The sequence below is a fragment of the Pseudorca crassidens genome, chromosome 19 (assembly GCF_039906515.1).
Source record: "Pseudorca crassidens isolate mPseCra1 chromosome 19, mPseCra1.hap1, whole genome shotgun sequence".
NCBI classification, from domain to species: Eukaryota; Metazoa; Chordata; class Mammalia; order Artiodactyla; family Delphinidae; genus Pseudorca; species Pseudorca crassidens.
Window position 1 is genome coordinate 48,018,272 of NC_090314.1, and position 23,906 is coordinate 48,042,177.

General features: G+C 51.2%; 1 protein-coding gene across 7 annotated transcripts in view; it reads left to right on the forward strand.

Annotated features, from left to right (window-relative positions):
- The window catches only part of LOC137211697 (ADP-ribosylation factor 2), a 103,714-nt gene that overhangs the window by 37,948 nt on the left and 41,860 nt on the right, over positions 1 to 23,906 (forward strand). Inside the window, exon 5 of one of the 7 annotated variants that reach the window (XM_067714254.1) lies at positions 18,151 to 22,523. The exons of the other annotated variants lie outside the window; for them this stretch is intronic. Within the exon in view, the coding sequence (XP_067570355.1) occupies positions 18,151 to 18,213 (63 nt within the window). The 3' untranslated portion in view covers positions 18,214 to 22,523. Of the gene's footprint in view, positions 1 to 18,150; positions 22,524 to 23,906 lie in introns of those variants that run through there. 7 annotated transcript variants of the gene reach the window in all.

A 23,906-nucleotide genomic window follows, 5' to 3' on the forward strand; every position in this document is an offset into this window, starting at 1 on the left:
GCCAATATTCTTAGGGGAAGGGGAAGTATGGTCTCTGTATCCACAAAGCCTGAATGGAGGAAATGATGTTCCATTAAAGTAGGAGGCAGCAGTCAGACTTAAAGAGAACTTTCTTGATTTTAAGGGAATCAGACATTAGAAAGGCAATTGGGAGGTGACATCTACCCTTGCAGATTCCTGAGAAAAGAGGTCCTGGGAGTTGATGGGTCTACCTGCTTGCGGGATGAACCAGATAATCTTTTGGAATTCCACCTAGTGCTGGGATTCTGCTTTCAAATATGCAGGCCTCAGAGTTTGTAAAGCTGGAGCACAAGGACCAGGGGTGGATCCAGGTTTTGTGAAGCCTGAAGTTTATACCACTTTGGGTGCAAGTAGAGGGCCTCAAGCATAAACTCCTCTGGCCAGGAGAGGCCCATTGTTCACTGGAACCAATCGATTCCCACACACCCGCCCCCAACAGACTTGCCCTTCCAGATTCTAGATCACCCTCATGATTTTTTCCCAGCTCTTTAACTCAGCAAAAAGTTGTTGAATGCATACCGTGTACAAGGCACTGGGCTGGGCCCTTCAGTATCTGCCTCTGTCGCAGGGCTGAGTTGGGCATCAGCCCAGGGGGTGTCGGTCCTGATCTGAGAGGCTCCTGGGTCTGTGCAGGCAGCATCAGGGCAAAGGAGGAGGGGGAGGACGGGCACAGAAAGCCAGAAGGGAGAGCAGGGCCACGTGTGACCTGAGGACAAGGGCATTCTTCTGTGGACGTCAAGGCCCTGTGCTTGGAGGAGAAATCCATGCTGCTCTCTGTCTTGCTTCTAAAAGGAAATGTTCCTGCAGAAGCCTGCTGTGGATTGGGAGGCTCGGCTGTTCCTGCGGCGCCCCCGTCAGACACATCACTCCTCTCCAGGGGCTGGAGTAGAGTGTCACCGCAAAGAGTCAGCAGTCTGCGCTCAGACGCTTGGTCTGGAGCCCAGCTGTCAGCCCTGTCCCCACTGCTGTCCCCAGCACTGTCTGGGCCTTTTTGAGCTGATCAAACTGCGGTGTCTGGGAAACTCCAGAGCAATGCTAAGTCCTGTATACAACCTCCAAGTGTTTTCTTTTCTCTTAGAATTTTTAACCAACAGAGTCACAAGCCAGCAGTGGTTTCTGAGGCCCCCTCTCTAGTCAGAAGACCAGGCCACTGATTTGCTGGACAACTTGACAGACACTTTCATCTCCCGGGGCCTCTTTTTCCTCACCTGTAAAATTGAGAAAATAACCCCTGTGAAGGGTGATTTTGGTCACGGTGGCCAATGTCACTATGGGTCTGGGGGACAGGAGGGGACATTGACATCTCATAGTTTATCCTTTGGTCCAGCCGCACAGGTGCTAGCCAGGGGTCCCAATCAGTTAGGTAGAATGGAGGTAATTGGGCAGGTAGGGTTCTTGGAAGCCCCAAATTTGCTTTATGGTTTGTGATGTTCTCACATGGTTTGCACTGGGCCGTGGCCTGGCAAGGTTGGACGGAAGGAATAAAAACAATCAACTTCCTTAAAGTGACTTGCTTGGAAGTTTTTACATGGAGACACACTGTACTGAACAGACCCGAAAATGCATTTTTAAAGCCTTCCTGATGAAGCAAATGCAAAACTACTCACGTTAGATATACCTCCATGTAAGAAGACTCTTAGGGAAAGAAGAGAGGTTTTCTCAGCCAGAGAAGGTGGGCAGAGGAAGAGGCGGGGGAGATGTCAGGGTGGCCAGAGAAGGCGTGGGGAGGCTGATTTGGGGTCTCCTCCAGGGTTCACTATGACACCGATTTCTACCCAGAAGCCTCAGAGCCCTGCCCTCTGCTGTTTACACTAGTTGCTTCCCAAACTTCTTGGGTGGACGTCTAATTTGGGGTCTAAATGACTTTGGGGCTTCATTGATGGACTTTGGGAGATGCCAAACCATTGATATATGCAAATTTCCTGTACGTGAAAAAGTTTCACGTGGCTGGGCTTCGAATTTTTTCTGCAAAGAGGGGCCTGACTTCTCTCCCGATTCTCCCACGGGTCAGGACCCAGGACAGAAACCCTCACTCTAGACCAGTGGTCTCCAACCTTTTTGGCACCAGGGACCGGTTTCGTGGAAGATAATTTTTACACGGACTGGGGAGGGGTGGGAGAATGGTTCAGGCAGTAATACGAGCCATGGGGAGCGGCAGATGAAGCTTCGCTTGCCGTCCGCTCACCTGCTGCCGCATGGCCCGGTTCCTAACAGGCTGCGGTACCAGTACTGGGGGTTGGGGACCCTTGCTCTAGACCATGCTGGGGGCCAGAGAAAGCAGGCAGCTGGGTCACTGGGAGGGTGGGAAATATAGGCCACTCCCAACTTTAGAGGGAGATGGGGTACCCAAAAGAAGATGGAAACTTGAACCTCAGAACGCATTTTCCTCTAAGAGGCCTGCCCCTGTGGCAGTGACGCTCCCTGGCAAGTAGCAAGAGCCTCCAATGTATGGACCCATTCAGAGCCCCTGACTGGGACCCAATGTGAGCCTGGGACTGTATTGGGTGTGGGGCACAAGAGGAAGATTAGACATGGTTTTTGTCTGCCCGTGTGGGACTCTCAAGTCTAGGGGCCTAGGTGCCCAGAGAAATGACAATGCGATGTGGTGAGTGCTATAAAGGAAGGTAAAGAAAGGTCAGGCCACACCGAGGGAGGAAAGGTTAGCTCAGTCTGGAAGCTGGAAGGCCACCTAGAAGTGGGAGCGCCACGGGCCTTAGGGCCAAAAAGACTGGGGTGTGAGACCAGGCTGTGTGACCTCTGAGAACCTGAGTTTCATTTTCAGTGGGATGTAATGAGAACTATTTAGAGTTGTTGGGAGAGTCAGATGAAGTCGTGGTCACGCAGCACCTCCCTGGATTGGACCTTAGAGTGGGATTTGGCTTTTGGAAAGACCTAGGAGCAGCAAGGGCAGCATGGGTAGAGGCATGGCTCAGGAGGGTACATTGCACTGACTCAGCAATGCTTCCCACTTGGAGAGACTGCTCCCTTTTGATGGTCCTGCCTGCTGTGGATTCAATGACTCAGCAATTCAAACATTTGTGCATACTGGTGATTAAGCAAGAGGACTGTTTATAAGATAGGGCTACCGGCAATCATAATAGTTGTCGGTTACAATGAATGAGAGCTTCCTACGTGCCAGGCCCCGCATGGTGTCTGTGGATTAACTCACGATCATTTGATCATGTGAAGGGAAGAGATTGGGACAACCCCCTCACCAGAGGCCTCCGGTCACCTTCGGTTCCAGTTCATTCCTGCCCCGCCCCCATTCTCACCCAAGCCTCCCCACCCCTGCCCCGCATAAGCCATGATCCTCTCCTGAAAGTCCTAGGTCAGAGCCAGGAGGGACTCTGGAGATATGCCTCATTTTATAGAGCAGGAAACTAAAGCCCTTGAAAGGAAAGGATGTGTTTTCTAGACCACAGAAAAAAGCCTCAGAGCCTAGCAGGTGCTGGATGGATCTAGGCAGGGGGCGGGGGTTAGCTTGAATTTAAAGCCCACATGATCTGGGGTGGAGGTCTTCTGGGTAAGGTCAGACCGGTGATACGCTGGGCATCCATGTGTTCCCCAGATTCACATCCGGGCCACTCCTTCCGAGCAGCCCTTGTCTTCAGTGACCCAGGCCACCTGGTTTCCCCTCAGGTCAAGCAGCTGAGGTGGGAGGCCCAGGCCTGTCCAGGGCTCCATCTCCGGCCTTGTGGATGCAGGAGACATGGTCTGGGTGCCGTGGACATGGTGAAGTGTGAGGTGATGGGAGCTGCTCACTGCAACACTGTGTGAGGGACCAAACTCTCACCCACCTTGCGTCCAGCCTCGGTTCTTTTGGGGATATACCTAGGAGTGGAATTGCTAGGTCAAATGGTAACCTTTTGAGAAACTACTAAGCTGTTTTCCACAGAGGGTGCACCATCTTACATTCTCACCAGCAAAGTACAAGGGTTCCAGTTTCTTCACATCCTGGCCAGATTTTGTGATTTTTAAAACAAGATTCTTTTTCCTCTCTTAACAGCGGCCCCTGCAGGGTCACCCCCAGCACGTTTTGTTCTCTTTAGGGCCTGATCTCAAATGGCCCCATTCTCACTCCCGAGTCTCCTCAGCCCAAGTGTCGCTGCAGTAACTCAGGAACAAGGTGCTAAGGCAGCAGTTCTCAAATTTTGCACAAGATCCCCTGGAGGGCTGTTAAAACACAGGCCGCTGGGCCACACCCCTACAGTTTCTGATTCAGTAGGTCTGGGCTGCGGCCCTGGAAAATGCATTTCTAACAAATTCCCAACTGGCGCTGACGCTACTGCCAGGGGACCGATCTGAGAACTAGGCTTCAAGGTAGTTCTTCGTACATTTTGTCCTAGGAGGTCCCTGCTTTGTCCTTTCCCTTCCTCATTTATATAACAGTAGCACCCCCATACCTCAATTATACTTTAAACTCTCCCTCCCCCAGATCTTGTGAGGCTGGGGGTGGGGAGGGGAGGGGACAGGAGGGCAGTGATTCTTCCTCTTCTCAGTTCTCAGACCCTCAGCCCAGCCGCGCTGCTCCATCTAGAAAGCGAGTGTCCCCTGGCTGCCAGCATCACAAACATTGAGGTCCCAGTGTAGCCTTGGACCAGCTTCAGTTGGCTTTCCGCTTTGGATCTATTCTTGGTGAGAGACTGGTATCTCATTTAGTGTGTTAAATGGATGTTGGGAGTTGAGTGTGATGAAGATTGCCCTGGGAATACTCCCCCGAGGCCTGGTGTGAGGGAAGAAGACCAAAAGCCTGGCCTCTCTTCTGGGGTGAAGGGCCTCTCATCTGGGCTCCCCTTCCCCCAACTCTAGCATGGAGACCTTGACCAACTGTTGGCTCCTGGATTTGGCAAACAGATTCCGGCATCTCAGCTCCAGCCTGGCTGCCCACTTTGCACGACAAATCACTTCCTTTATTTGGGCCTCTGTTTCCCCATTGGTAAAACGAAAGACTCGACTACAGCAATCGTTTTCAAAGCGTGTCCCACAGAACCCAGTGTTCTGCTGAGGGTCAAGGTATGTGTCAAATCCATCACCTCTGCTTAATTAGAGTGGCCTCACTTGCCTTTATGTCTTCGGGTTCTATATAAACATCTTGATCTCCAGTGGCCTCGGCCTGCAGCATCTTGAAGCAGGATTTCGGTTCCCTGGCCAGAGATTGAAGTCAGGCTGCAGCAGCGAGGGTGCTGAATTCTAGCCACCAGATCACCAGGGACCAGTGGCCAGTGACGATAACCTGACCTGTCGGCTTTGTAGAAATGAATTCCCACAAAGAGACAGAAAGTAGTGAAACAAGTAAAGTGTTTATTAGAAGGAAAATGGGTACGTGTGAATAGACACACAGGGGCGACTCAGAGAGAGAGTTGCGCCCTCGTGGTAGTTTGAATCACTTATATGGGGCATTTCTTCTGGGTTTCCTTTGGCCAATCATCTTGCTTTGCCTGGTTCTGAGTCCATATTTGGTTTATCTCAGGATCCTCCCCTGTGTACGTGCGCATCTCTCAGCCAAGATGGATTCTAACGAAGAAGCCTATGGGTAGGTTGACATCACTTACTATGGGGGAGGTTGACGTCCCCTCCCGTTTTGACCTCCAAGGAGCCTTTCTGCTCATGTGGAGTCGGGGAGGTTTCCTTGACTTTGAGAATGAGAAATATGTGGTCTCTTATCCGGGCAGGGCTCAGCTCCTCTCTCACTCTTGCTATTATCTTCATCTTGGAGTATCTGGGGCCCACCTATCTCCTGCCTCAATCTCATTTGGAAGACCAAATTTCTGCTGCTGAAACGTAGTTTGAAAATCACCGGCTTAGATGGTCTTGAAGATTCTCCCCATTCTGGTTTTATCTTCTATATTCTGTAGTTCTTTGGCCTCTGTATCTTTTTTCAAGTCCAACCTGTGTGTGACTCAACCTTGAGATTCTTCCTTGAGCTTCTGAAATTCGGTGCTCAGGAAGTGTGTTTCTTCCAGGACAGATGTGGGGGGCAGGCCTGGCAGGTTGGCCTCTGTTCCAGTCGACTGATCTGTTTAGGGGGGCGTCTCCAGGCCAGGTGGGAGGGACTGGGGTGGGGAAGGAGGTTAGAGTGGACACCAAGAGCCTGTCAGTGTGTGTGTGTGTGTGTGTGTGTGTGTGTGTGTGTTTTCTACTAAGAAGAAGCCATTTGCAAAGGAGTAGGAACCCATTTCACAGCCCCTGTGACAGGCCTATGTGAAACCAGCAGACTCCCAGGCCCAGGGATGGTGAGAGGGTGAGAGTGAAGGTCGAGGGGGAGCCATCCATGAGGGTGTTTTCTGGATATCAAACTGACCTCCCTCGAGTGAAATTGGTACAGGGCAGCCAGTAAGCATGATTAAAGAGCTGTCATCAGGACAGAAAAAGGCATCCATGGAATACTTCTTTGAGAGCCAGAAAGGTGGTAGGAAGATGGTAAACGTCACTGAATTGAAGGAGCTGAGGCCATTTCTCCTGGAGAAGAGTAGCAGGGGGTTGGGGCAGTCAGGGGGAGCTATCTATTACCAGGCTCAGGTACATAAGGTTGAGTATCCTTATTCCTGGGAATGTGATGCACAGTCTTCTGGAGTGACTGTGAGAGAGAGGTAGGGCTAAATCATTTTACAGACCCTGAAGCCGCAACTGAAGGCTTCTCAGGCTGGAATATATTATGCGTGGGAGCACCTCCTGTGATCCGCCATAAATTGTGGCACCATGGCCACTCTGGAGACACTGAAAATATTCAAAGGGGAGAAGGAGGAAGGGAGTTGGATGACAGGAATGTGTGTATGAAGGGAGTGCCCAGGCAAGGGAGAAACAGGCAGCTGTGGTGAGAATAACGCTCCCAGCCAGGACCCAGGTTCTAGCCCTGCCCTGGCATTCCTTAACTGCGGAAATTTGGTCAAAGGCCCTTACCATGTAGAAGAAAGGGCTTTGCAGCCAGACAGAGCTGGATTTGAATCTTAGCTCTACCAATTCTCAGCTGGATGACATCGGGCAACTTATTTGAACTCCCAAGTCTCAGTTTCATTATCTGTAAAGTGGGAAATAATAATACCTGTGGATGTCACTGTGTTTGTTGCCCATCCAAAACCTAATCTCTCCTTTTTCCTTAGATTTTGTTTAGATGGAACATGCTCTGGGAAGGAGGGTCCCTCCTGAAATTTCAGTGGATAAAGTACAATTGGTCTACTCCAAGCATGGTCATGTCATTTTCTTTTTGTTATTGATTAGTTTCAGGGTGGGCATGTGACCCAGTTTTAGGCAATGAGATATAAAGGGGAGGCTACTGGGGGACTTCTGGGGAGGATTTTTTTTCTTCACATGCCAAGAAGTCCTGCTCTCATTTTCCTGCCATGAATGAGATTGGGTGCTGATGTGATGCTTGGAGCTGTGGCAGCCATCCTGCAACCATAAAGTAATAAGCCTGAGAAAGAAAAGCTAACACAGCAAGGATGGTGGGGCAGAAAGATAGGAGGCTGGGTTGTTTTTTTTTAAACTTTTTATTTTATACTGAAGTATAGCCAGCTAACAATGTTGTGATAGTTCCAGATGCACAGCAAAGAGACTCAGCCATACATATACATGTATCCATTCTCCCCCAAACTCCCCTCTCATCCAGGCTGCCACATAACATTGAGCAGAGTTCCCTGTGCTATACAGTAGGTCCTTGTTGGTTATCCATGGAGACTTTGTTGGTGACTTTGTTGAGATGTTGCATCAACCCTGGGATCTCTCCAGACTTCTTTTCTGATCTGGTGAAGAAGCTTTATTCCATAAGACATTAGCAGACACACTGTAATCTACAGCCACAGCATTCCTTCCAGTAACACAGCGATCTCGGGTTCGTTGTGAGAATCGAATGAGATAATAATATATGGGAAAATTCCAAGCCCAGGACTTGGCTCAGAGTAGATGTTCAATGTGTGCTGGTTTCCTCCCTCTTCTATATTTTCATGTCTTAATTTTAGATTTTATTTTTCTACTCTACCAGCCTCACAGGATTGTGATAAGAAACAAATGAGATAATTGTTTTTTATTGCCACAATAATGCTGTAGTAAAAGATAACCACAAAACCTCAGCGACACACGACAATAAACATTTCTTTAGCTCGCAAGTTTGTGCCTTCGTGATGTAGGCTGGCTTCCTCATAGGGCTGGTGATTGGCTGGCTGTTGCTGAGGTGATGGGGCAGCTGGACCACGTACCTCTCTTTCTCCACAGGGCAGCCCAGGTATGTTTACAGGGAGATAGCAGAGGAGCAGGAGAGGAAGTGGAAACTTGCAGCACTTTCTCAAGCCTCTGCTTCCTTCCTGTTGGCTAACATCCCACTGGCCAAAGCAAGCAGGAGCCTATTTGAATAACAAAGGGAAGGAGGAAAAATTGGGCTAGTTTTTGTCTTTGTGTTTTTTGCAATTAGTCTACAACAATAATATATATGAAAGGACTTTGCAAGTTGTAAGGGGCTCTACAAAAGATAGTGATGATGAGGATGATGATTTAGACAATGGCCAAAAAAAAGAGGAATGTTACATGAAATGTCCAGAATAGGGAAATCAATAGAGACAAAAAATAGGTTAGTGGTTACCTAGGGCTGGGGGAGGGGGTGGGGAGTTTTGGGGGTTGATGGCTAAAGGGTGCAGGGTTTCTTCTGGGGGGTCATGAAAATGTTCTTAAAAAAATTTTTTTTTTTTGGCCGTGTGGCTTGTGGGATTTCAGTTCCCTGACCAGGGACTGAACCCAGGCCACAGCAGTGAAAGCACTGAATCCACCAGGGAACTCCCTGAAAATGTTCTAAAATTGATTGTGTTGATGGGTACACAACTTTCTAAATCCACTAAAGGCCATTGAATTATACAGTTTAAGTGGGTGCGTTGCATGGTATGTGAACTATAGCTCAATAAAGCTGTTTCAAAAAAGGAAAAGAAAGGAGGGATGGGGCTTCCCGGGTGGCGCAGTGGTTGAGAGTCCGCCTGCCGGTGCAGGGGACGCGGGTTCGTGCCCCGGTCCCGGAAGATCCCACATGCCGCGGAGCCGCTGGGCCCGTGAGCCATGGCCGCTGAGCCTGCGCGTCCGGAGCCTGTGCTCCGCAACGGGAGAGGCCACAACAGTGAGAGGCCCTGAGAGGCCCGCGTACCGCAAAAAAAAAAAAGAAAAATGAGGGATGATCCTGCATTAAGGAGAGGCGCTGTGACTCACTAGGTGGTGGCAATATCTCCCATTTCCTATAAAGCTGCCAGGGCACCACGATGGGAGACCATTGAAAAACCAACTTGTTAAGGTTTTCTCCACCTCCCTTGGAAATAATCTCTGACTTTATAATGGATTCTGTGCAGAAAATAAGATTCTGTTTGCAGCAATCCACTGCTTGGCCAACTTTAGGACAGCAAGCCCCCTAAGCCTGGAGAGGGACCCGGGGTCTCAGGCATGTGGAATGTGGAGGCTTTTTACAGGCGCCACGTGAGGTGTGGGGACATTAGCCCCAGGCCTGTGGAGGGAGGAAAAAGTCTTCTACACTCTTAGGGTCCCTGGCTGGGTCTGAAAACAAAACTGACAAAGACAGAACAACAGGAGAAAAGCATAAAAATTTATTTAACCTAAGTTTTACATGATTCCAGCACCTTCGTAAGGAAATGAAGACCCAAAGAAACGTTAAGCCTGGGTGTTTTCATGCTAGGTTTGCTGAAGAGTGGACAGTCATGTTGAAATATGATAGGTCAAAGAGTATGAACAAGTGTAGTAAACTGGGGGAGACTTAGCAAGGCCCATTCGTCCAGATTCTTCTCGGTGTCCCTCTGTCTTGGAGATAAGGATGCTCCTTTCCTCTGGGTATAGGGAGGGCACCTCTCATGGGAGGATCTTAGGACCTGATTCAGGGGAGAAAGACGGGGGAAGGTCAGAGATACTTTCCTGCTTCTGATGTTTTCTCAAACTTTCAGCTTAAAATATTTGATATGCCAAGGTGCCGTATTTTGGAGCAGAGTGTCCAGAACCCGTCACCTGCCACCCCAGCTGGAAGGAGCATTAAGGACTTCTGTTCTGTTGCGTGTTTGCAGAGGTAGGGTGTGTGGAAAGGGGACAGGCTAGAGCATGAGGACCTACAGGGAGAGATGAAAGCCATTGAGTTATGAGTTGAAGAAGGCAAGCTCAAAGGGTGACTTAACACCATCTTCAGGAAACAAGTGGGCCACGTCCAAAGGCAACTCTGCTGACTCTTTGAACTTGAGTCCTGACCCTGCAACAGGCCCTGTGCTTTGTCTGGAGATCCACAGCTGGCTGGCCTGGGCGGGAGGGGAGGCTCCAAGACTGACAGCATCCCAGCAAGTGCATGGGTACCTGGTTCAGGCTGACATGAGCTTCCCCTTTTCTCTAGAACATCTCCCTCCACCCTCTTTGGCTGCCCAGCTCCTACCTGCCCTTCAGGACTTAAGGAAGACATCTCCTTCTCCAGAAAGCCTCCCCTGATGCTCTGGGTGCCCCTTTGAGCATCCACGGCACCCTCTAGCTGAATGCTTATCAGGCTGAATTGAATTGTTTTCATGTTAGACTGTAAGCTCCCTGCCCTAATAATCCCAGAGCCCTTACATCTGGCATAATGCCTGGTCAGAGAGGGAGGAAAGGGAGGAAGGAAGGAGGGAAGAAGGTGAAAGGAGAGGGAGGGAGGGAGGAAGGAAGGGAGAAGGAGGGAGAGAGGGAAGGAAGGTCTCCACTGAACTCCGGTGAGGGGCTGATTAATCTGGCACGTGGTGCCCATTTCTGAGGCAGGCAATGACCATCTGATCAACCACTGGCATTGCCTTGGTCCCCACGGCCCCAGCACTATGGTTTGCAGACATCTTGGACCTGCTGGGATAACCCAGGGAAACTGGGAGCTGTGGCAAAGTCTGGACCCAGGGCCTATTGCACTGGTTACATTAGCACAGAATAATGACATATGTCATGGGTTGGGTTCTCCAGAAGCAGACGCTGGGACAGAGTTTACTGGGGATCAACCATAGAGGGAAGGGGAAGCAGCAGGGCCAGGCAGAGGGAGAATCGGGACTGTGAGGCCCGACAAAGTTTCAGCCAACCCGGGGTGGGGTGGGGCTCTGAAGCAAGCAGTCAGTGTGCCCTGCACCCCAAAACATGATGGCGCCCCTTCTTGCTCAGCTACCCGATGAGGGCTGCCCTGGGAGGGGCTTGACCTGGGGCAAAGCCGCTCTCTGTAACTGAAGCTGTGTGCTTACCCGGCACACCCCGCCTCCCAGCCCCCTGAAGCTGGCCAGCCACCCCTTCCTTGAAGGGGTTTCTGGGTGGCAAGTCTCCGTGTCTCCCACAGTAAGAGAGTCACTGAAGCTACAATTCATCGAGCCCTTCTGCCAAGCTGTACAATAATCATCCTTTACAGGTGAGGAAAGTGAGGCTCAGAGAGGTAAAGTAACTTGCCTGAGGTCACACAGCTAGGCCAGAAAGTGGGGGAGCTGGACAACCAGACAGGCTGATTTCAGAAAGTCCACTTTTAACCACTGATCTTAATTGCTGAGATGAAGGGGCATAGTTATACAGGGACAAAATGGATACTTTTTCACAGTGAGTTCTTAAAATAGAAGAACTCTTAAGGGTATATACGGGTGGGGTGTTGTTCACAGGAGACCCCTTCACCTGTTTACCTCACTGCATGCTTCTCACTGTCCCCAGCGGGAGTGGAAAAAACTGTTGGTGCCCTTCCCCCATCGCTATCATCAGCTGATCCCACTGAGGGAAGGGACAACCTTCCGGTACGGCCCCCTTTCAAAGCCCCATTCTGCCCACTGAGCTGGGGCTCGGGAAGCACATTCAGTGAAGAAGAAGCCTGCAGTGCAGTTCCGAAGATGTGGAGGGGCCGAGGGAAATTGCCTTGCAGTTCCGAAGATGTGGAGGGGCCGAGGGAAATTGCCTTGCTGAGAGAATTGCTCACATTTTCACACTTTTGCAGAGAGGGCGGCTCAAGGCGAGGGGGGCTGGGGGCTGGAGGGAGGCGGACCTGGGGGCCAAAGCACCTTTCTTTGTCCTGGGTCTCACTGGGGGGTTGAGGCAGTCTTGCCTGAGAACCACTGCCCCAATCCAACGGCATCATCTTATATTGCAGGAAACCAGAGCCCAGGGAGAATAAACACGTTGTCCAAGTTGACACCATCAGTCTGAGTTGGAGGACTCATCCAAGGTGGCAAAGTAGCATTAGGATCCGGTTTTTTGACTCTAGTCAGCCCTCTGTCCGTGACCCGAGGAGACTCTCAGGGCTGGAAAGAGGGCACCTGCTGTCTGTCTGTAACTGCTATGATTTAGATGGCCTGTCTATGGACTGGGTTGAAGATGTGATGTAGGGGACACCCTGAGGTGTCTCTGGAGAAGCGGAGTTTCAAGCTTACCCAGTTTGGGAGGCAGCACAGGCGGCAGTTGTAAATGCGGGCTTTAGCGGGAAACAGAACTCCACCGACTAGCTGTGTGACTTTGAGCAAGCTACTTTACTTCTCTGAGACACACTTTCTCCATTTATAGGATGGGGACAAAAATACCTTCCTTGTGAGACTGTTGTAGGACTAGAAGAGATTATGCATGTAAATGTTTAGTGTTATTCCTGGCACAGAACTAGTGCTAAACAACAGGCACTATTACAGTATTTTTATCTCCTCTTGGTATTAGATGCACTTTTGAGCCGTTCATAGCGTCATGTGGGGTATTCTTAGCAAAGCGAGAGGCAGGAACCCAATAGGAAGATAGAGGGCATTCCAGGCACGGGGAATGGTTAAGGAAAGGCCCCAAGGTGGGAGTGACTGAGCTGTGATGAGATCTGGCTCTGAGGGGCCATTCAGATACCACCAGCCCTGCCCGCCTCCAGACTTTGCCTCCCAGAACCTCTCCCCTGTCCCAGTTGCTGAGCTCTGTTCAGCTGCGGGTGGAGTTCTCGCTGCCTTCTGTTACTTTGGGGAAATGGCCTCTGTGTGAGGGCAGGCGTGCCGTTTACATTGGTAGCACCCTAGGTGCCTAGGCCCCTGCGTGGCACACAGTAGGTACAGCCAGTCTGGCTGAAAAGAAAGTGACTTCTGATAAACATCAAAGAGAGACAGAGCAGGGAGGGCCGTGGCGAGAAGGCTAGAGAGCTCGCATCCGACGCTGTGGGGAACAGGAAGCCGTGGTTGGCCAAGCTGAGACTTGTCAACAGGAGCCCCCCAGGGGTTCCTGGGGACCCGGTACTTCTCTGCCCCTAAGGCCAGCTGCCCTGGGCGGAAACGTGCCTTGGCCCCAGGCTGGGCTGGGAACGCTCCCTGCCCATCATGGTCACACCCTTCCGCGTGTGTCTGATGCAGCAGCTCCTACCCCAGAGCTTGCAATCCGTCCCCTCGCTCACTGCCAAGGCTGGGCCCAGGGTGTCTGAGCCCACAGCAGCCACCCTGCCTGATAGTGCTGGGCAGCCTGCCCACGGTCCAGGGAGGCGGGGAGGAGAAGGAGGGGACCGGCTAGGGAGAGGCAAGGGCTCCCCTGTGTCCTCACAGGCAGGTCTCAGCCGTGGGAGAGCTAGTGGGTCTGGAGGGGGAGCAGCTAAGGGTGATTTGGGGTCCACCCAAGCCAAAGCGGTTACAGCTGCATTCAGAATCCCGATGTCACTCTGTGCATCTGTAATAACAGCATAACAGTGTTGACAAAATGCTTTCCCGTGACTTTCTCATTTAGGCTTCTCAAGCCGTGTCTTAGCCTCTCTACTTGCGTTCTCGGGGCTCGGAGATGTTTTGCCAGGTGGGCCACCGGGGGAAAAGTGTTGGCTTTTCACCTGTTGCTTATGATCCCTAATCTACCCGTGCCTGACCTACCCCATCCAAATAAAGGGGCACAAGGACCCCTGCCGCGGCTCTCCCATGCTCCTCCTGGGATCAGGGTGTCATGGGGCCGGTACAGGGAGCACACTGTGATTTTCATCCAAGGCCATAGACCCAGTCTGGGGGTGCCACTCATTCTCTGAGCTCCCAGGTTTGTCCTCCCCCAGGGACCCCTCCCCAGGCTAGTGTCTGCCCCACCTCCAGCCCCCTCAGGGCAGAGAGGCTTCGGAATCCATCTGGAGACAGAGAGCATGGGGTAGATGTGCTGTTTTTAGTTCCATGGGAGAAGTCACAGCTGGGGTGGTAATTTCTCTGCGGTTTCTCCCCTCCACGGGACATCTGTTGGCACGCTTTGAGGAGACTCTCATCAGAGCCGGCAGAGCCTGTATTTGGAGCCAGCCCCACAGGTGTGCCTGAGCCTCACAGCCCCTTCCGCCTCTCTGAGGCACTTGGCTTTGCTCTGAATCAGGGGAGCCCTTTCAGGGCCTGTGGTCAGGCCTCTCTGCCCTGAATGGCACCTGCCTGTGTCTTGGTCACAATCTTGTTTCACGCTCTGAGCCAGGTGGTCTCCTCGATACAACCCCTGACCCCCGCTCAGTCACCTCTCTGACCCTGCGCCAGGCCCTGTGCTTTGTCTGGAGACCCACAGCTGGCTGCCCTGGGGGGGAGGGGAGGCTCCGAGACTGACACGGGATGCTTGGGCTCACAGGGGGCCTCAGAGCTCATAGAGGGAAACCCTCATTCCTCGTGGGGAGTGATTGCCAGGGCTGGAATCCCAGACTCGTCAAATAGAGAGACTGGGCTTCCCTGGTGGCGCAGTGGTTGAGAGTCCGCCTGCCGATGCAGGGGACACGGGTTCGTGCCCCGGTCCAGGAGGATCCCACATGCCGCGGAGCGGCTGGGCCCGTGAGCCATGGCCGCTGAGCCTGCGCGTCCGGAGCCTGTGCTCCGCAACGGCAGAGGCCACAACAGTGAGAGGCCTGTGTACCGAAAAAAAAAAAAAAAATAGAGAGACTGTGATATTTGGGGAAAAAATGATTTTAGGTTTTGTAATGAAAAATGTTACTATATTTACCTGATGACAGGACATGCCTCCTACACAGCGAGACACTTGGTAGGAAGAATGGTAATTTAAAATAGGCAGCTTCCAGGTGCATATACTTAATAATACCCTGCTCCCCACCCCTGAGCCATATCCGGGGCTACCAAGCTGGTCTTTGTTCTTGCCCTGGGCACCAAGGTTGCCAGTTACGGTTCCGGTGGTTGAGGGTGCACCAGAGAGCAGGTGTTGCTTGAGCTGAGTCCTGAAGGGGGCCAGACCTGGCCAGGGAATGCGGGATTGGGGGTGGGGGATTCCGGGTGGGGGATGGAGGTGCGAAGGCTCACACCGTATTCAGAAGATAAACATGGTTTGGCTGGGCAAAGGCTTAAAGGAGAGAGGGCAAGAGATGGTCCTCCAACGGTAGATGGGGCCAAATCCCGAGGGCCTTGAATGCCACGCTAAGGAGGTCACAGCGTCCCACCTTCAGACCTTTGCTCATCCTGAACTATGAGTCCCCCAGGAGGAGGGCCGGGAGTGGGGTGAGATGGGCAAGGTACCCAGGGAGCAAGCTTTCAGGAGGCTGTCATTCTCAGCGTCATGAGAGGGCAGGGCTGGCCCCTGAGAGTAAGTGATTCCTTGTTTTGCCCTCTCACTGCCCACTGGCCTCACCCTAAACCTGACCCGCTCAGGAGACAGGTCCCATTCTGTAAACCTTTGTATCCCACGGACCTAAAACAGTGCCCGACCATAGTAGGTCAATAAGTGCTCACTGAATGGATGAATGAACTTTTTTTTTTCTCTGTCTGGATTGTGTTTGCCTTCCTCATGGCCAAAGTGTCATTTCTTTCATGGCTTACTTCTTCCCTGCAGCCCCTCCAGAGAGCCCTTCCCTGAGTCCTCAGCTCTTACGTTGAATACACGTCTCGCCTCCCAGCCAGATGGTGGTGTTCTGCCTTGGACAAAGGTGTAGACACGTAGGTGCTCATGCTAGGGGCATCATCAACCTCTAAACCTTTCCTGGGCAGGCTCAGTAGTTCTAGAATATCCTGGCCCCTTGGATGGGAGGGACCAGCTGCAGCTGCTGCTGAGACTTGAGGTCTCCCTTCTTCCCCTCTCCTTCTCTACTCTTCCTAGGGCCAGACTCAGAGAAGGTTCTGGAGGCAGTGGCTCCAAACTGCCCCTCCACAGTGTCACCCTCTTATCCAGCCTGCTTCCTTTGTTCAGCCCCCTTGGACCACTCCCAGCTGGCTGCTACTCATGCAATTATGAAGGTGCCAGAGGTCTTCTGATATACCCCCCCCCCCCCCCCCCCGCCTTTCTGACTGATGGCACTCCTCGCCAGGCTAAGAAAGGACGTTCTTGGGCTGTTGAACGTTCCTGGACTATTGAATCTGGGGGATGATTAATGATGCTACTTGGGAAAGGTTGAGGCGTCGCCCTTCTGTCCAGTGGAGGGTCTGTTTCAATCAGGGAGTTACTCTTGCTGCCCAGAGGAGCCGATCATCAGTCCCCTCCCACGATTACTGACTGCTGAAGGGAGGACAGGCGTGCGGCATCGAGTGGGCACCAGGAAGGGGGCCACCGCTTTGGCATCCTTCAGGAGCTGGCATCCTGTAGATTTTATCTGAGAAGGCACCAACCTCTCAGGAACGTTGTTCCTAGAGGATCTGTTGCACAGGTGAACCTTGAGCAGCTGCAGACAGAGGACGAGACCATCTGCAAATAGCAACAAAGGGCTGGAGACAATGCCAAACCCCAAATTTCCTGTATGGTGAAAACAGCTTGGGGGTCCCAGAGGAGTTCCAAGGTCTGCAAAACAAAGAACAAATTCTGCTTCAATCAAGGAAAGAACTGGAGTGTCCTCTGCCAATCCTGACCATAATAGGTACCTACAAGCTGCTCTGGTTGTTCATCATGCTTGAGCTGGGAGGCAGTGCAGAGTCCTGGTGACGAGCTCTGCCAGTTTTCTAGCTGTGCACCCTCAGGCAGGTTGCTTAACCTTGCTGGAACATAGTTTCCGCGTCTGTAAAATGGAGACAATAATTGTACCTACCACAGAAAGTTGTGATGATGAAATAAGCCCTTCGAAGAGGGCCTGGCCCATCGCAGATGCTGTGTGCAGATATCAGTCTGTGGTTTGTCTCTTCATTTTCATAATAGTATCTATTATGAAAATAATAATAGAAATAATAATAATAATTGAATGGTAGAAGTTTTAAAAAAATTTATATAGCTCAACTCATCACTTTTTTCTATTATGCTTGGTCTTTTTTTTGTGCCTTGGATGCAGAATTTGAACCCAGATCTGTGGGCATCAACGTCCTCCTTCCTATTACATTTAGTGTAGTGTTTCCTCAAAATCTATCCTCAGACCAGTGCTATGCTGGTACCACCAGAATCACCCAGGGAGTGTGTTAAAACTAAAGAGTCCTGGGTCCTCACCCCAGGGAATCTGCCTCGTTGGACCAGGGTAGACTTGGGAATCTGTATATTTAACAACTCCCCAAGTGACTAGGTGAGTGGCCATGTGTGGAATGGACTTTACTCAGGGCCCCAGGCATCCCTGAGTATTCCCATTTGGCTACTTCTTGACTTCTAGCTGGCTTCTGCAAAGCACTGCTGACAGTGGTGCTTCTTGGTCTGTTTCTTACTGTATCCCCGCTTCTTTCTTCCTCCTCAGTTCCTTGGCGCTGTATCCAACAATCAGCAGATGATCAAAGCATGCTTTTGAACTAACCAACCTACTCTCCACCAGTAGTGGGGAAAGGCAACCCCACTCCATGACTGGCACTAAGTGGGACCAAGTAGAAATTGTGTAATTACTGACCTTGGTATGAAGTGCTCCCATGCAGCCCCGTCCGGAGCTGTGGATGGCCGCTTAAGCCAGTTTCCTCAACCTCTAGCCCAGTCAGAGGGTCTCCCACCTGGAGAGACTGTTATGTTAAAGTAGCTCCAAGATCGGCTCACTGGAGCGGAGCAGGACACTTCTGCAAGTGAACAGCTGTGCCAGCCTCCGAGTAAAAGAAAACTCTATGCATTTGCAGCAGGGAGTGGGGAAGTGGAGTGTGTTCTGGTTTAAGAGTGAAACAAGCACGTAGAGGTTTTAGCAATTTTTCTCTGACGTGTCAGATTGTGACCTGCTTTCCCCAAGCACACTGGGTAGTGGATAAGGGAACTAGGATCTGTTGAGCCCCTTCTATGAGCCAGGGATTCATATTTTTAATTCTTCCAATAACCCATAAGGTTGATAGTATTATTCGTATTTTACAGATGAGGAAACTGAGGCTCAGAGAGGCTATAGAACAGCCAGGAAGTGCTGGCACCAGGAGTTAGAGTATAGCTGACAGGACTTCCCTGGTGGCGCAGTGGTTAAGAATCCGCCTGCCAATGCAGCGGACACGGGTTCGAGCCCTGGTCCGGGAAGATCCCACATGCCGCGGAGCAACTAAGCCCGTGCACCACAACTACTGAACCTGTGCTCTAGAGCCTGCGAGCCACAACTATTGAGCCCACGTGCTTCAACTACGGAAGCCCACGCTCCTAGAGCCCGTGCTCCGCAACAAGAGAAGCCACCGCAATAAGAAGCCTGCGCACCGCAACGAAGAGTAGCCCCCGCTTGCCACAACTAGAGAAAGCCTGCGCGCAGCAACAGAGACCCAACACAGACAAAAATAAATAAATAAAATAAATAAATTTATTTAAAAAAAGAATGTAGCTGAAGCTAAGCTACTGTAAAAAGAGACCTCAACATACCGTGGCTTAAACAATGTTGGTTGATATTCTTTCTTCCTCATATAACAGCCCAAGGTTAGTAAGAAAGCTCTTCTCCAGGCAGTCACTCAGGGACCCAGGATCCCACCACCTGTGGTTTCTACAACTGGAGTGGCAAATGTTTTTCCGTAAAGAGATAGGTAATGAACATTTGGGGCTATGCAAGGCATATGGAGTCTGTCCTTACTACTCAACTCTGTTGTATCATGAAAGCAGCCACAGACAATATGTGGATGAGTGGGTGTGGCTGTGTTTCAATAAAACTTTATTTATAACAAACAGGCCACAGGGTGGATTTGGCCCAAGAGGCTTAGTTTGCTGACCCCTGCCCTAGAATAGCGGTTCTCAAAATGTAGTCCCAGGGACCCAGCAGCATCAGCAGCATCTGGAAACTTGTTAGAAATGCACCTTCTTAAGCCACTCCTGAGACCTACAGAATTAGAAACTCTAGGGGTGGGGCCCAGCAGTCTGTATTTTAAAAAGCCCTATGGATGATTTTTTTTTTTTTTTTTTTTTTTTGGTGGTACGCGGGCTTCTCACTGTTGTGGCCTCTCCTGTTGCGGAGCACAGGCTCCGGACGCGCAGGCTCAGCGGCCATGGCTCACGGGCCCAGCCGCTCAGCGGCATGTGGGATCTTCCAGGACCGGGGCACGAATCCGGGTCCCCTGCATCGGCAGGCGGACTCTCAACCACTGCGCCACCAGGGAAGCCCACCTCGGGATGATTTTTATACATGTTGAAGTTTAAGAACCACTGTTCCAGAGCCCTGGCTGCACGAGAGCATCACCTGGGGAGCTTTCAAAGTTCTCAATGCCCAGGCACATCCCAGAGTAATTACATTAGACCCTATGGAGTAGGACCCAGGCATCAGCATTTTTAAAGCTCCCCAGCTGAGGCTAAGGTGCAGGCAGCATGGAGAAGCACTGCCTTAGAGCACTGTCACCATCTGCATGGTCACTGGCTTGCCACCTGGCCTACTGCCACACCTGCCTCTCCAAGGATGATGTCCTTTGCTCCCTGAGATCTGGGTTTTGATCTCTTCCTTCATCTTACCTCCCAAGCCCCCAGCACCCTGGCCCTTTCCTGGGGACTCTACATGGGGCTTCATGATATGAGAGGACCTTGGTTCAAGTTTGTCAAAGTAACCCATCTCTGGCAGGAGGTGGGCAGGAGGAGGGGACGACTTCATGGGGTGTGAGTAGTGGAATGGAAAGCAACCAGAAGAGGAGGGAGGTGACAGCAGGAGGAAGACTTGGATGTGGAAACACCTAGCACAGTGGCCTGTCGCTGGGGCTCAGTCAAGTCCAGTTTTCTTCCCCATCCATGCTCTAGGGTGACCGAGAGCAGTTTCCATGTATCCCGGAGCCTTCCTTTATACGGAGAGCACGTACGTGGCGCTTACTGTGTGCCTGTACTCTGAGTGCTTCACATAACTGAACTCATATCCTCACAGCAACCATCTGGAATAGGAACTATCATTACTCCCATCTTATAGTTAGTGAGACTGAGGCTTTAAGAGGTTAGGTACAATAAAGATGTTTAAAAAAAAAAAGAGGTTAGGTGACCTGCACAAGATTACACAGGTAGTAAGTAGCAGAGCTGGGATTCAACCCAGGAAGTCTGGCTTCAGAGCTGAGCTATTGGCCACTATGCTCTGTTACCTCTCTTCGTAACAGTCACAATGATATTATTATTCCCATTTCACAGAGGAAGAAACTGAGACCATGAAACTGGCCCAAGGTCACAGAGCCTGGAGGTGGTAGAGGTAGGATTTGAACCCAGGTCTCTCTGCCACCAAAGTCCTTGGATTTGCCAGTTTGCCCCACAGGCTGGTTTGGGTTCCCTCCCATCTTCCCTCCATCTGTCCACCCAGAATATTCTGGGTTTGCATGTGTGTGGCTGACTCACGGGGGAGAGGAGGGTGCATCCTCTGGAGTGAAAAGGCAGATTTCTTTTCTGTTCAGTGCCTTCTTGGGTTGGTGCTGGGAGAGCTGCCAAACCCAGCTGACAGATTTCCCCTGCCAGAGCTGCGGAGTGGGTGGGCAGCCCCCAGGGACCCCAGGAGGCCCTGTGACACCAACTCCTCAGATGAGTCGCAGCACTCAAGAGAAAGACGGGCATGCCTGCTTCACCTGCCTTAACTACAGTCTCTTTCCCTGAGGGAGTTTACTGGTTCCAGTTGCCAAAATCTCTCCACACTTCCTCTCTGCTCTGGTCCAGAGCTGAAAGGAACCCCAGGAAACCATTTGTTCCAGGCTTGCCTTTAGGCAATTGACATAATCCTGGTTATTCCCATTTTACAGATTCAGTAACTGAAGTTAGCTGTGGCTCCTCATTGGATTGTCCTCTTTCCATCAGCCCTATAATTTCCCAAACATCCCTGATGGTAAGAGTCACCTGGGGTACTTTGTCAACTCTCTAGATCACTGGTCTTCTGCTCTGAAAATTCTGATGCAGTAGGTTAGAGCTGGGGCACACGTGATTCTCATCATCAGGGATGATGGGAAATACTGACTAGAGGGACCCCTACTGGGTGCAAGGATTGTCCCGCATTTCAGGTGCAGCCCTGACTGGCTGCCTCAGCTATGCCCCAAATAGTAGTAATTTGCCCCTTGAAACATGGATGAGCAACATTTCACCCCCAGTCTGACTCAGGAAATCAGGAAGGGGCTGGAAGGATGGTGTGGGTGGAGCCTTCACCCACTCTGGCCAGTTCTGCTGTGTCCTCCAGGGGATGTTTGCTGAGGGCTATTAGAGACCTTCCAAATGTCCTCAGATTTTGGATATCTTATCCCCACTTCAACCAAGTCCTCCAGATGCTGAGGGGCTCCTACTGGCTGGAGGGTCCCTAGCTCATTTGTTTGTGGTCTGTGTAGGGAAAGCCAAGATGTGGTGGTTTTAAGATATGTATGCAAATTCTTTGATACTCCATCCTGTAGGTGTGGAGTTTGATTCCCTTCCCCTTGAGTGTGGGTGGACTTAGTGACTTCTCTCTAATGTGTAGAAGAAAGTGGAAACAGCAGCATGTAACTTCTGGGACTAGTCATCAAAGGTGCCATGGTGGCCTTCTCTTTCTTGGGGAGAAAGCTGACTGCCATGTGGTGAGAACACTCAAGCCACCCAATGGAGAGATGGTCAGAAACTCTCACCTGGTGAGAAACAGGGGCCTCCTGCCACAGCAAGTAAGAACGGAGGCCTTTGGCCAATAGCCACGTGAATAAGCCATTTGGAGCAGAACCACCAGCCCTGGTCAAACCTTCAGATGACAGCAGCCCAGACCAATGTTTTGTCTGCAGCCTCATCAGAGACCCTGAGCCAGAACCCCCCAGCCAAGCTGCTTCTGAACTCTGATTCACAGAAGCTATGAGATAAGAAATATTTGTTGTGAAATAATAGGAAAAAATATATCTTGGTCTTTGTCTCTGGTTCCTGACACAGAGCTTCTAAATCCCTTGGACATTCCCGGATGATAGGAAAGTCTTTTGTTCTAATGAGGCAACTCTTGGTGGGCTCCTGGAAACCTTCAGGATGGTGGCTGGTCACCGGAAAAACCAAGGCACGATTAGATGTTTGGAACTTGCAGCCCCATCTCCCCATCCTTCAGGAAGGGGAGAGGGGCTGGAGATTGACCTGGTGATCGATCATGTCTACATGAAGAAGACTCCATAAAAATCCCCCAAATCTGGGGTTCGGAGAGCTTTCCAGTTGGTGAACAAATCCACGTGCTGGGAGAGTGATACACCCGAACTCCATGGGGACAGAAGCTCCTGCACTCTGAACACTTCCAGACCTTGCCCTGTATATCTCTTCATCTGGCTGTGTATCTGTACCCTTACCATATCCTTTACTATGCAATAAACCAGTGAATGCAAGTAAGTGTTTCCTTGAGTTCTGTGACCCATTCTAGCGAATTATTGAAGATGGGGACCAAGAAGGAGATCCTAGGAGCCCTGATTTATGACCAGTTTGTCAGAAGTACAGGAGACAACTTGGGGTTTGCAATCGGTCTCTGGAGGTGTGTGTGTGGGATGGGTCAGTCTTGTGGGACTGAGGCCTTTATCTGTGGGATCTGATGGTCTTTCCAGGTAGATCCTGTCAGAATTGAGTGAAATTGTAGGACACCAGCTGGTGTCAGACACTTGCTTGATGTGTGTTTTTCCTGTACAGTTGTTTTAAGTTTGGGGTAATTTTTTTTTTTTCCGCCATGGGACGCGGCTTGCAGGGTCCTAGTTCCCCGACCTGGGATCGAATCCATGCCCCCTGCAGTGGAAGCTTGGAGTCCTAACCACTGGACCCCCAGGGAATTCCCTTGGGTAATTTTTTTTCATACAACAATAGATAACTAATACACAAAGCAAAAGCAGAAAGACCCTCTACAAGCTGAGAGGGTAGTGAGAGAACTGAGGCAGGTGTGATACCGAAAGACCTGCCACCGCTTGGTGGACAGGGAACCAGCATTTGCAGGGCTGGAGATCAGCGCTTTTAGGTGCGCCCTTTCCTTTGCTGTTAGGGCTCTTATCCTGCCTGCTGTGCACGTGAGGCTCAGAGAGGTCAAATCACTTAACCAAGGCTGCTCAGCTGGTCGGTGGAGGCGCCAGGACTTGAGAGCAGTCTGTCTGCCCTTGGCCGTGCTTTTTCATCCTCCACGCTGCTTCCGTGATCTTGGTGACCTTGGGCAAGTCTTTCTGAGAGCTTTGCACAGAATTTGAGCAGGCGGCTTACACATCCATGAGAAGATTGAAGCTACCGCTCCCTGGCCCTCAATGCTCTGATACAAGGTGCGTGCACAAGGCTCACACAGCCTTCGCTCTGTAGGGTGCCCCGGAGTAGGGTGGCCCTGTGTGCTAGAGATCTAGTGACCCAAGGATGAGTTTCAGCAGCTTGGCTTTGGGGGCCCCGTGCAAACTCGCAGCAGCCCTCGAGAGCACCCTCTACCCCACCCTTGCCTCCCCCTGCTGGACACACAGACACCCGCACCCAGGCATCATCCCCTGCCCTTGGCCTAGCTTCTCTGGTCACCTTTATCCACACAGAGGCCAACAGCGGGCACTTGTTCAAGAAACATGTGCTTGGGGTGATGAACCTTGAGGCCATCCTGTCACCTGGACCCTCAGGTGTGAGGCTCTCACCACTTACGGGGACACGACGCGGGAAGCATTGGCCGAGGGGCAAACCCAGCCTTCAGGGGTGGGTTCTCTCCTGGAGAGTCAGGTCAGGAGCACAGGGATCTGGGGCAGTCTCGGGAAGTAGGTTGC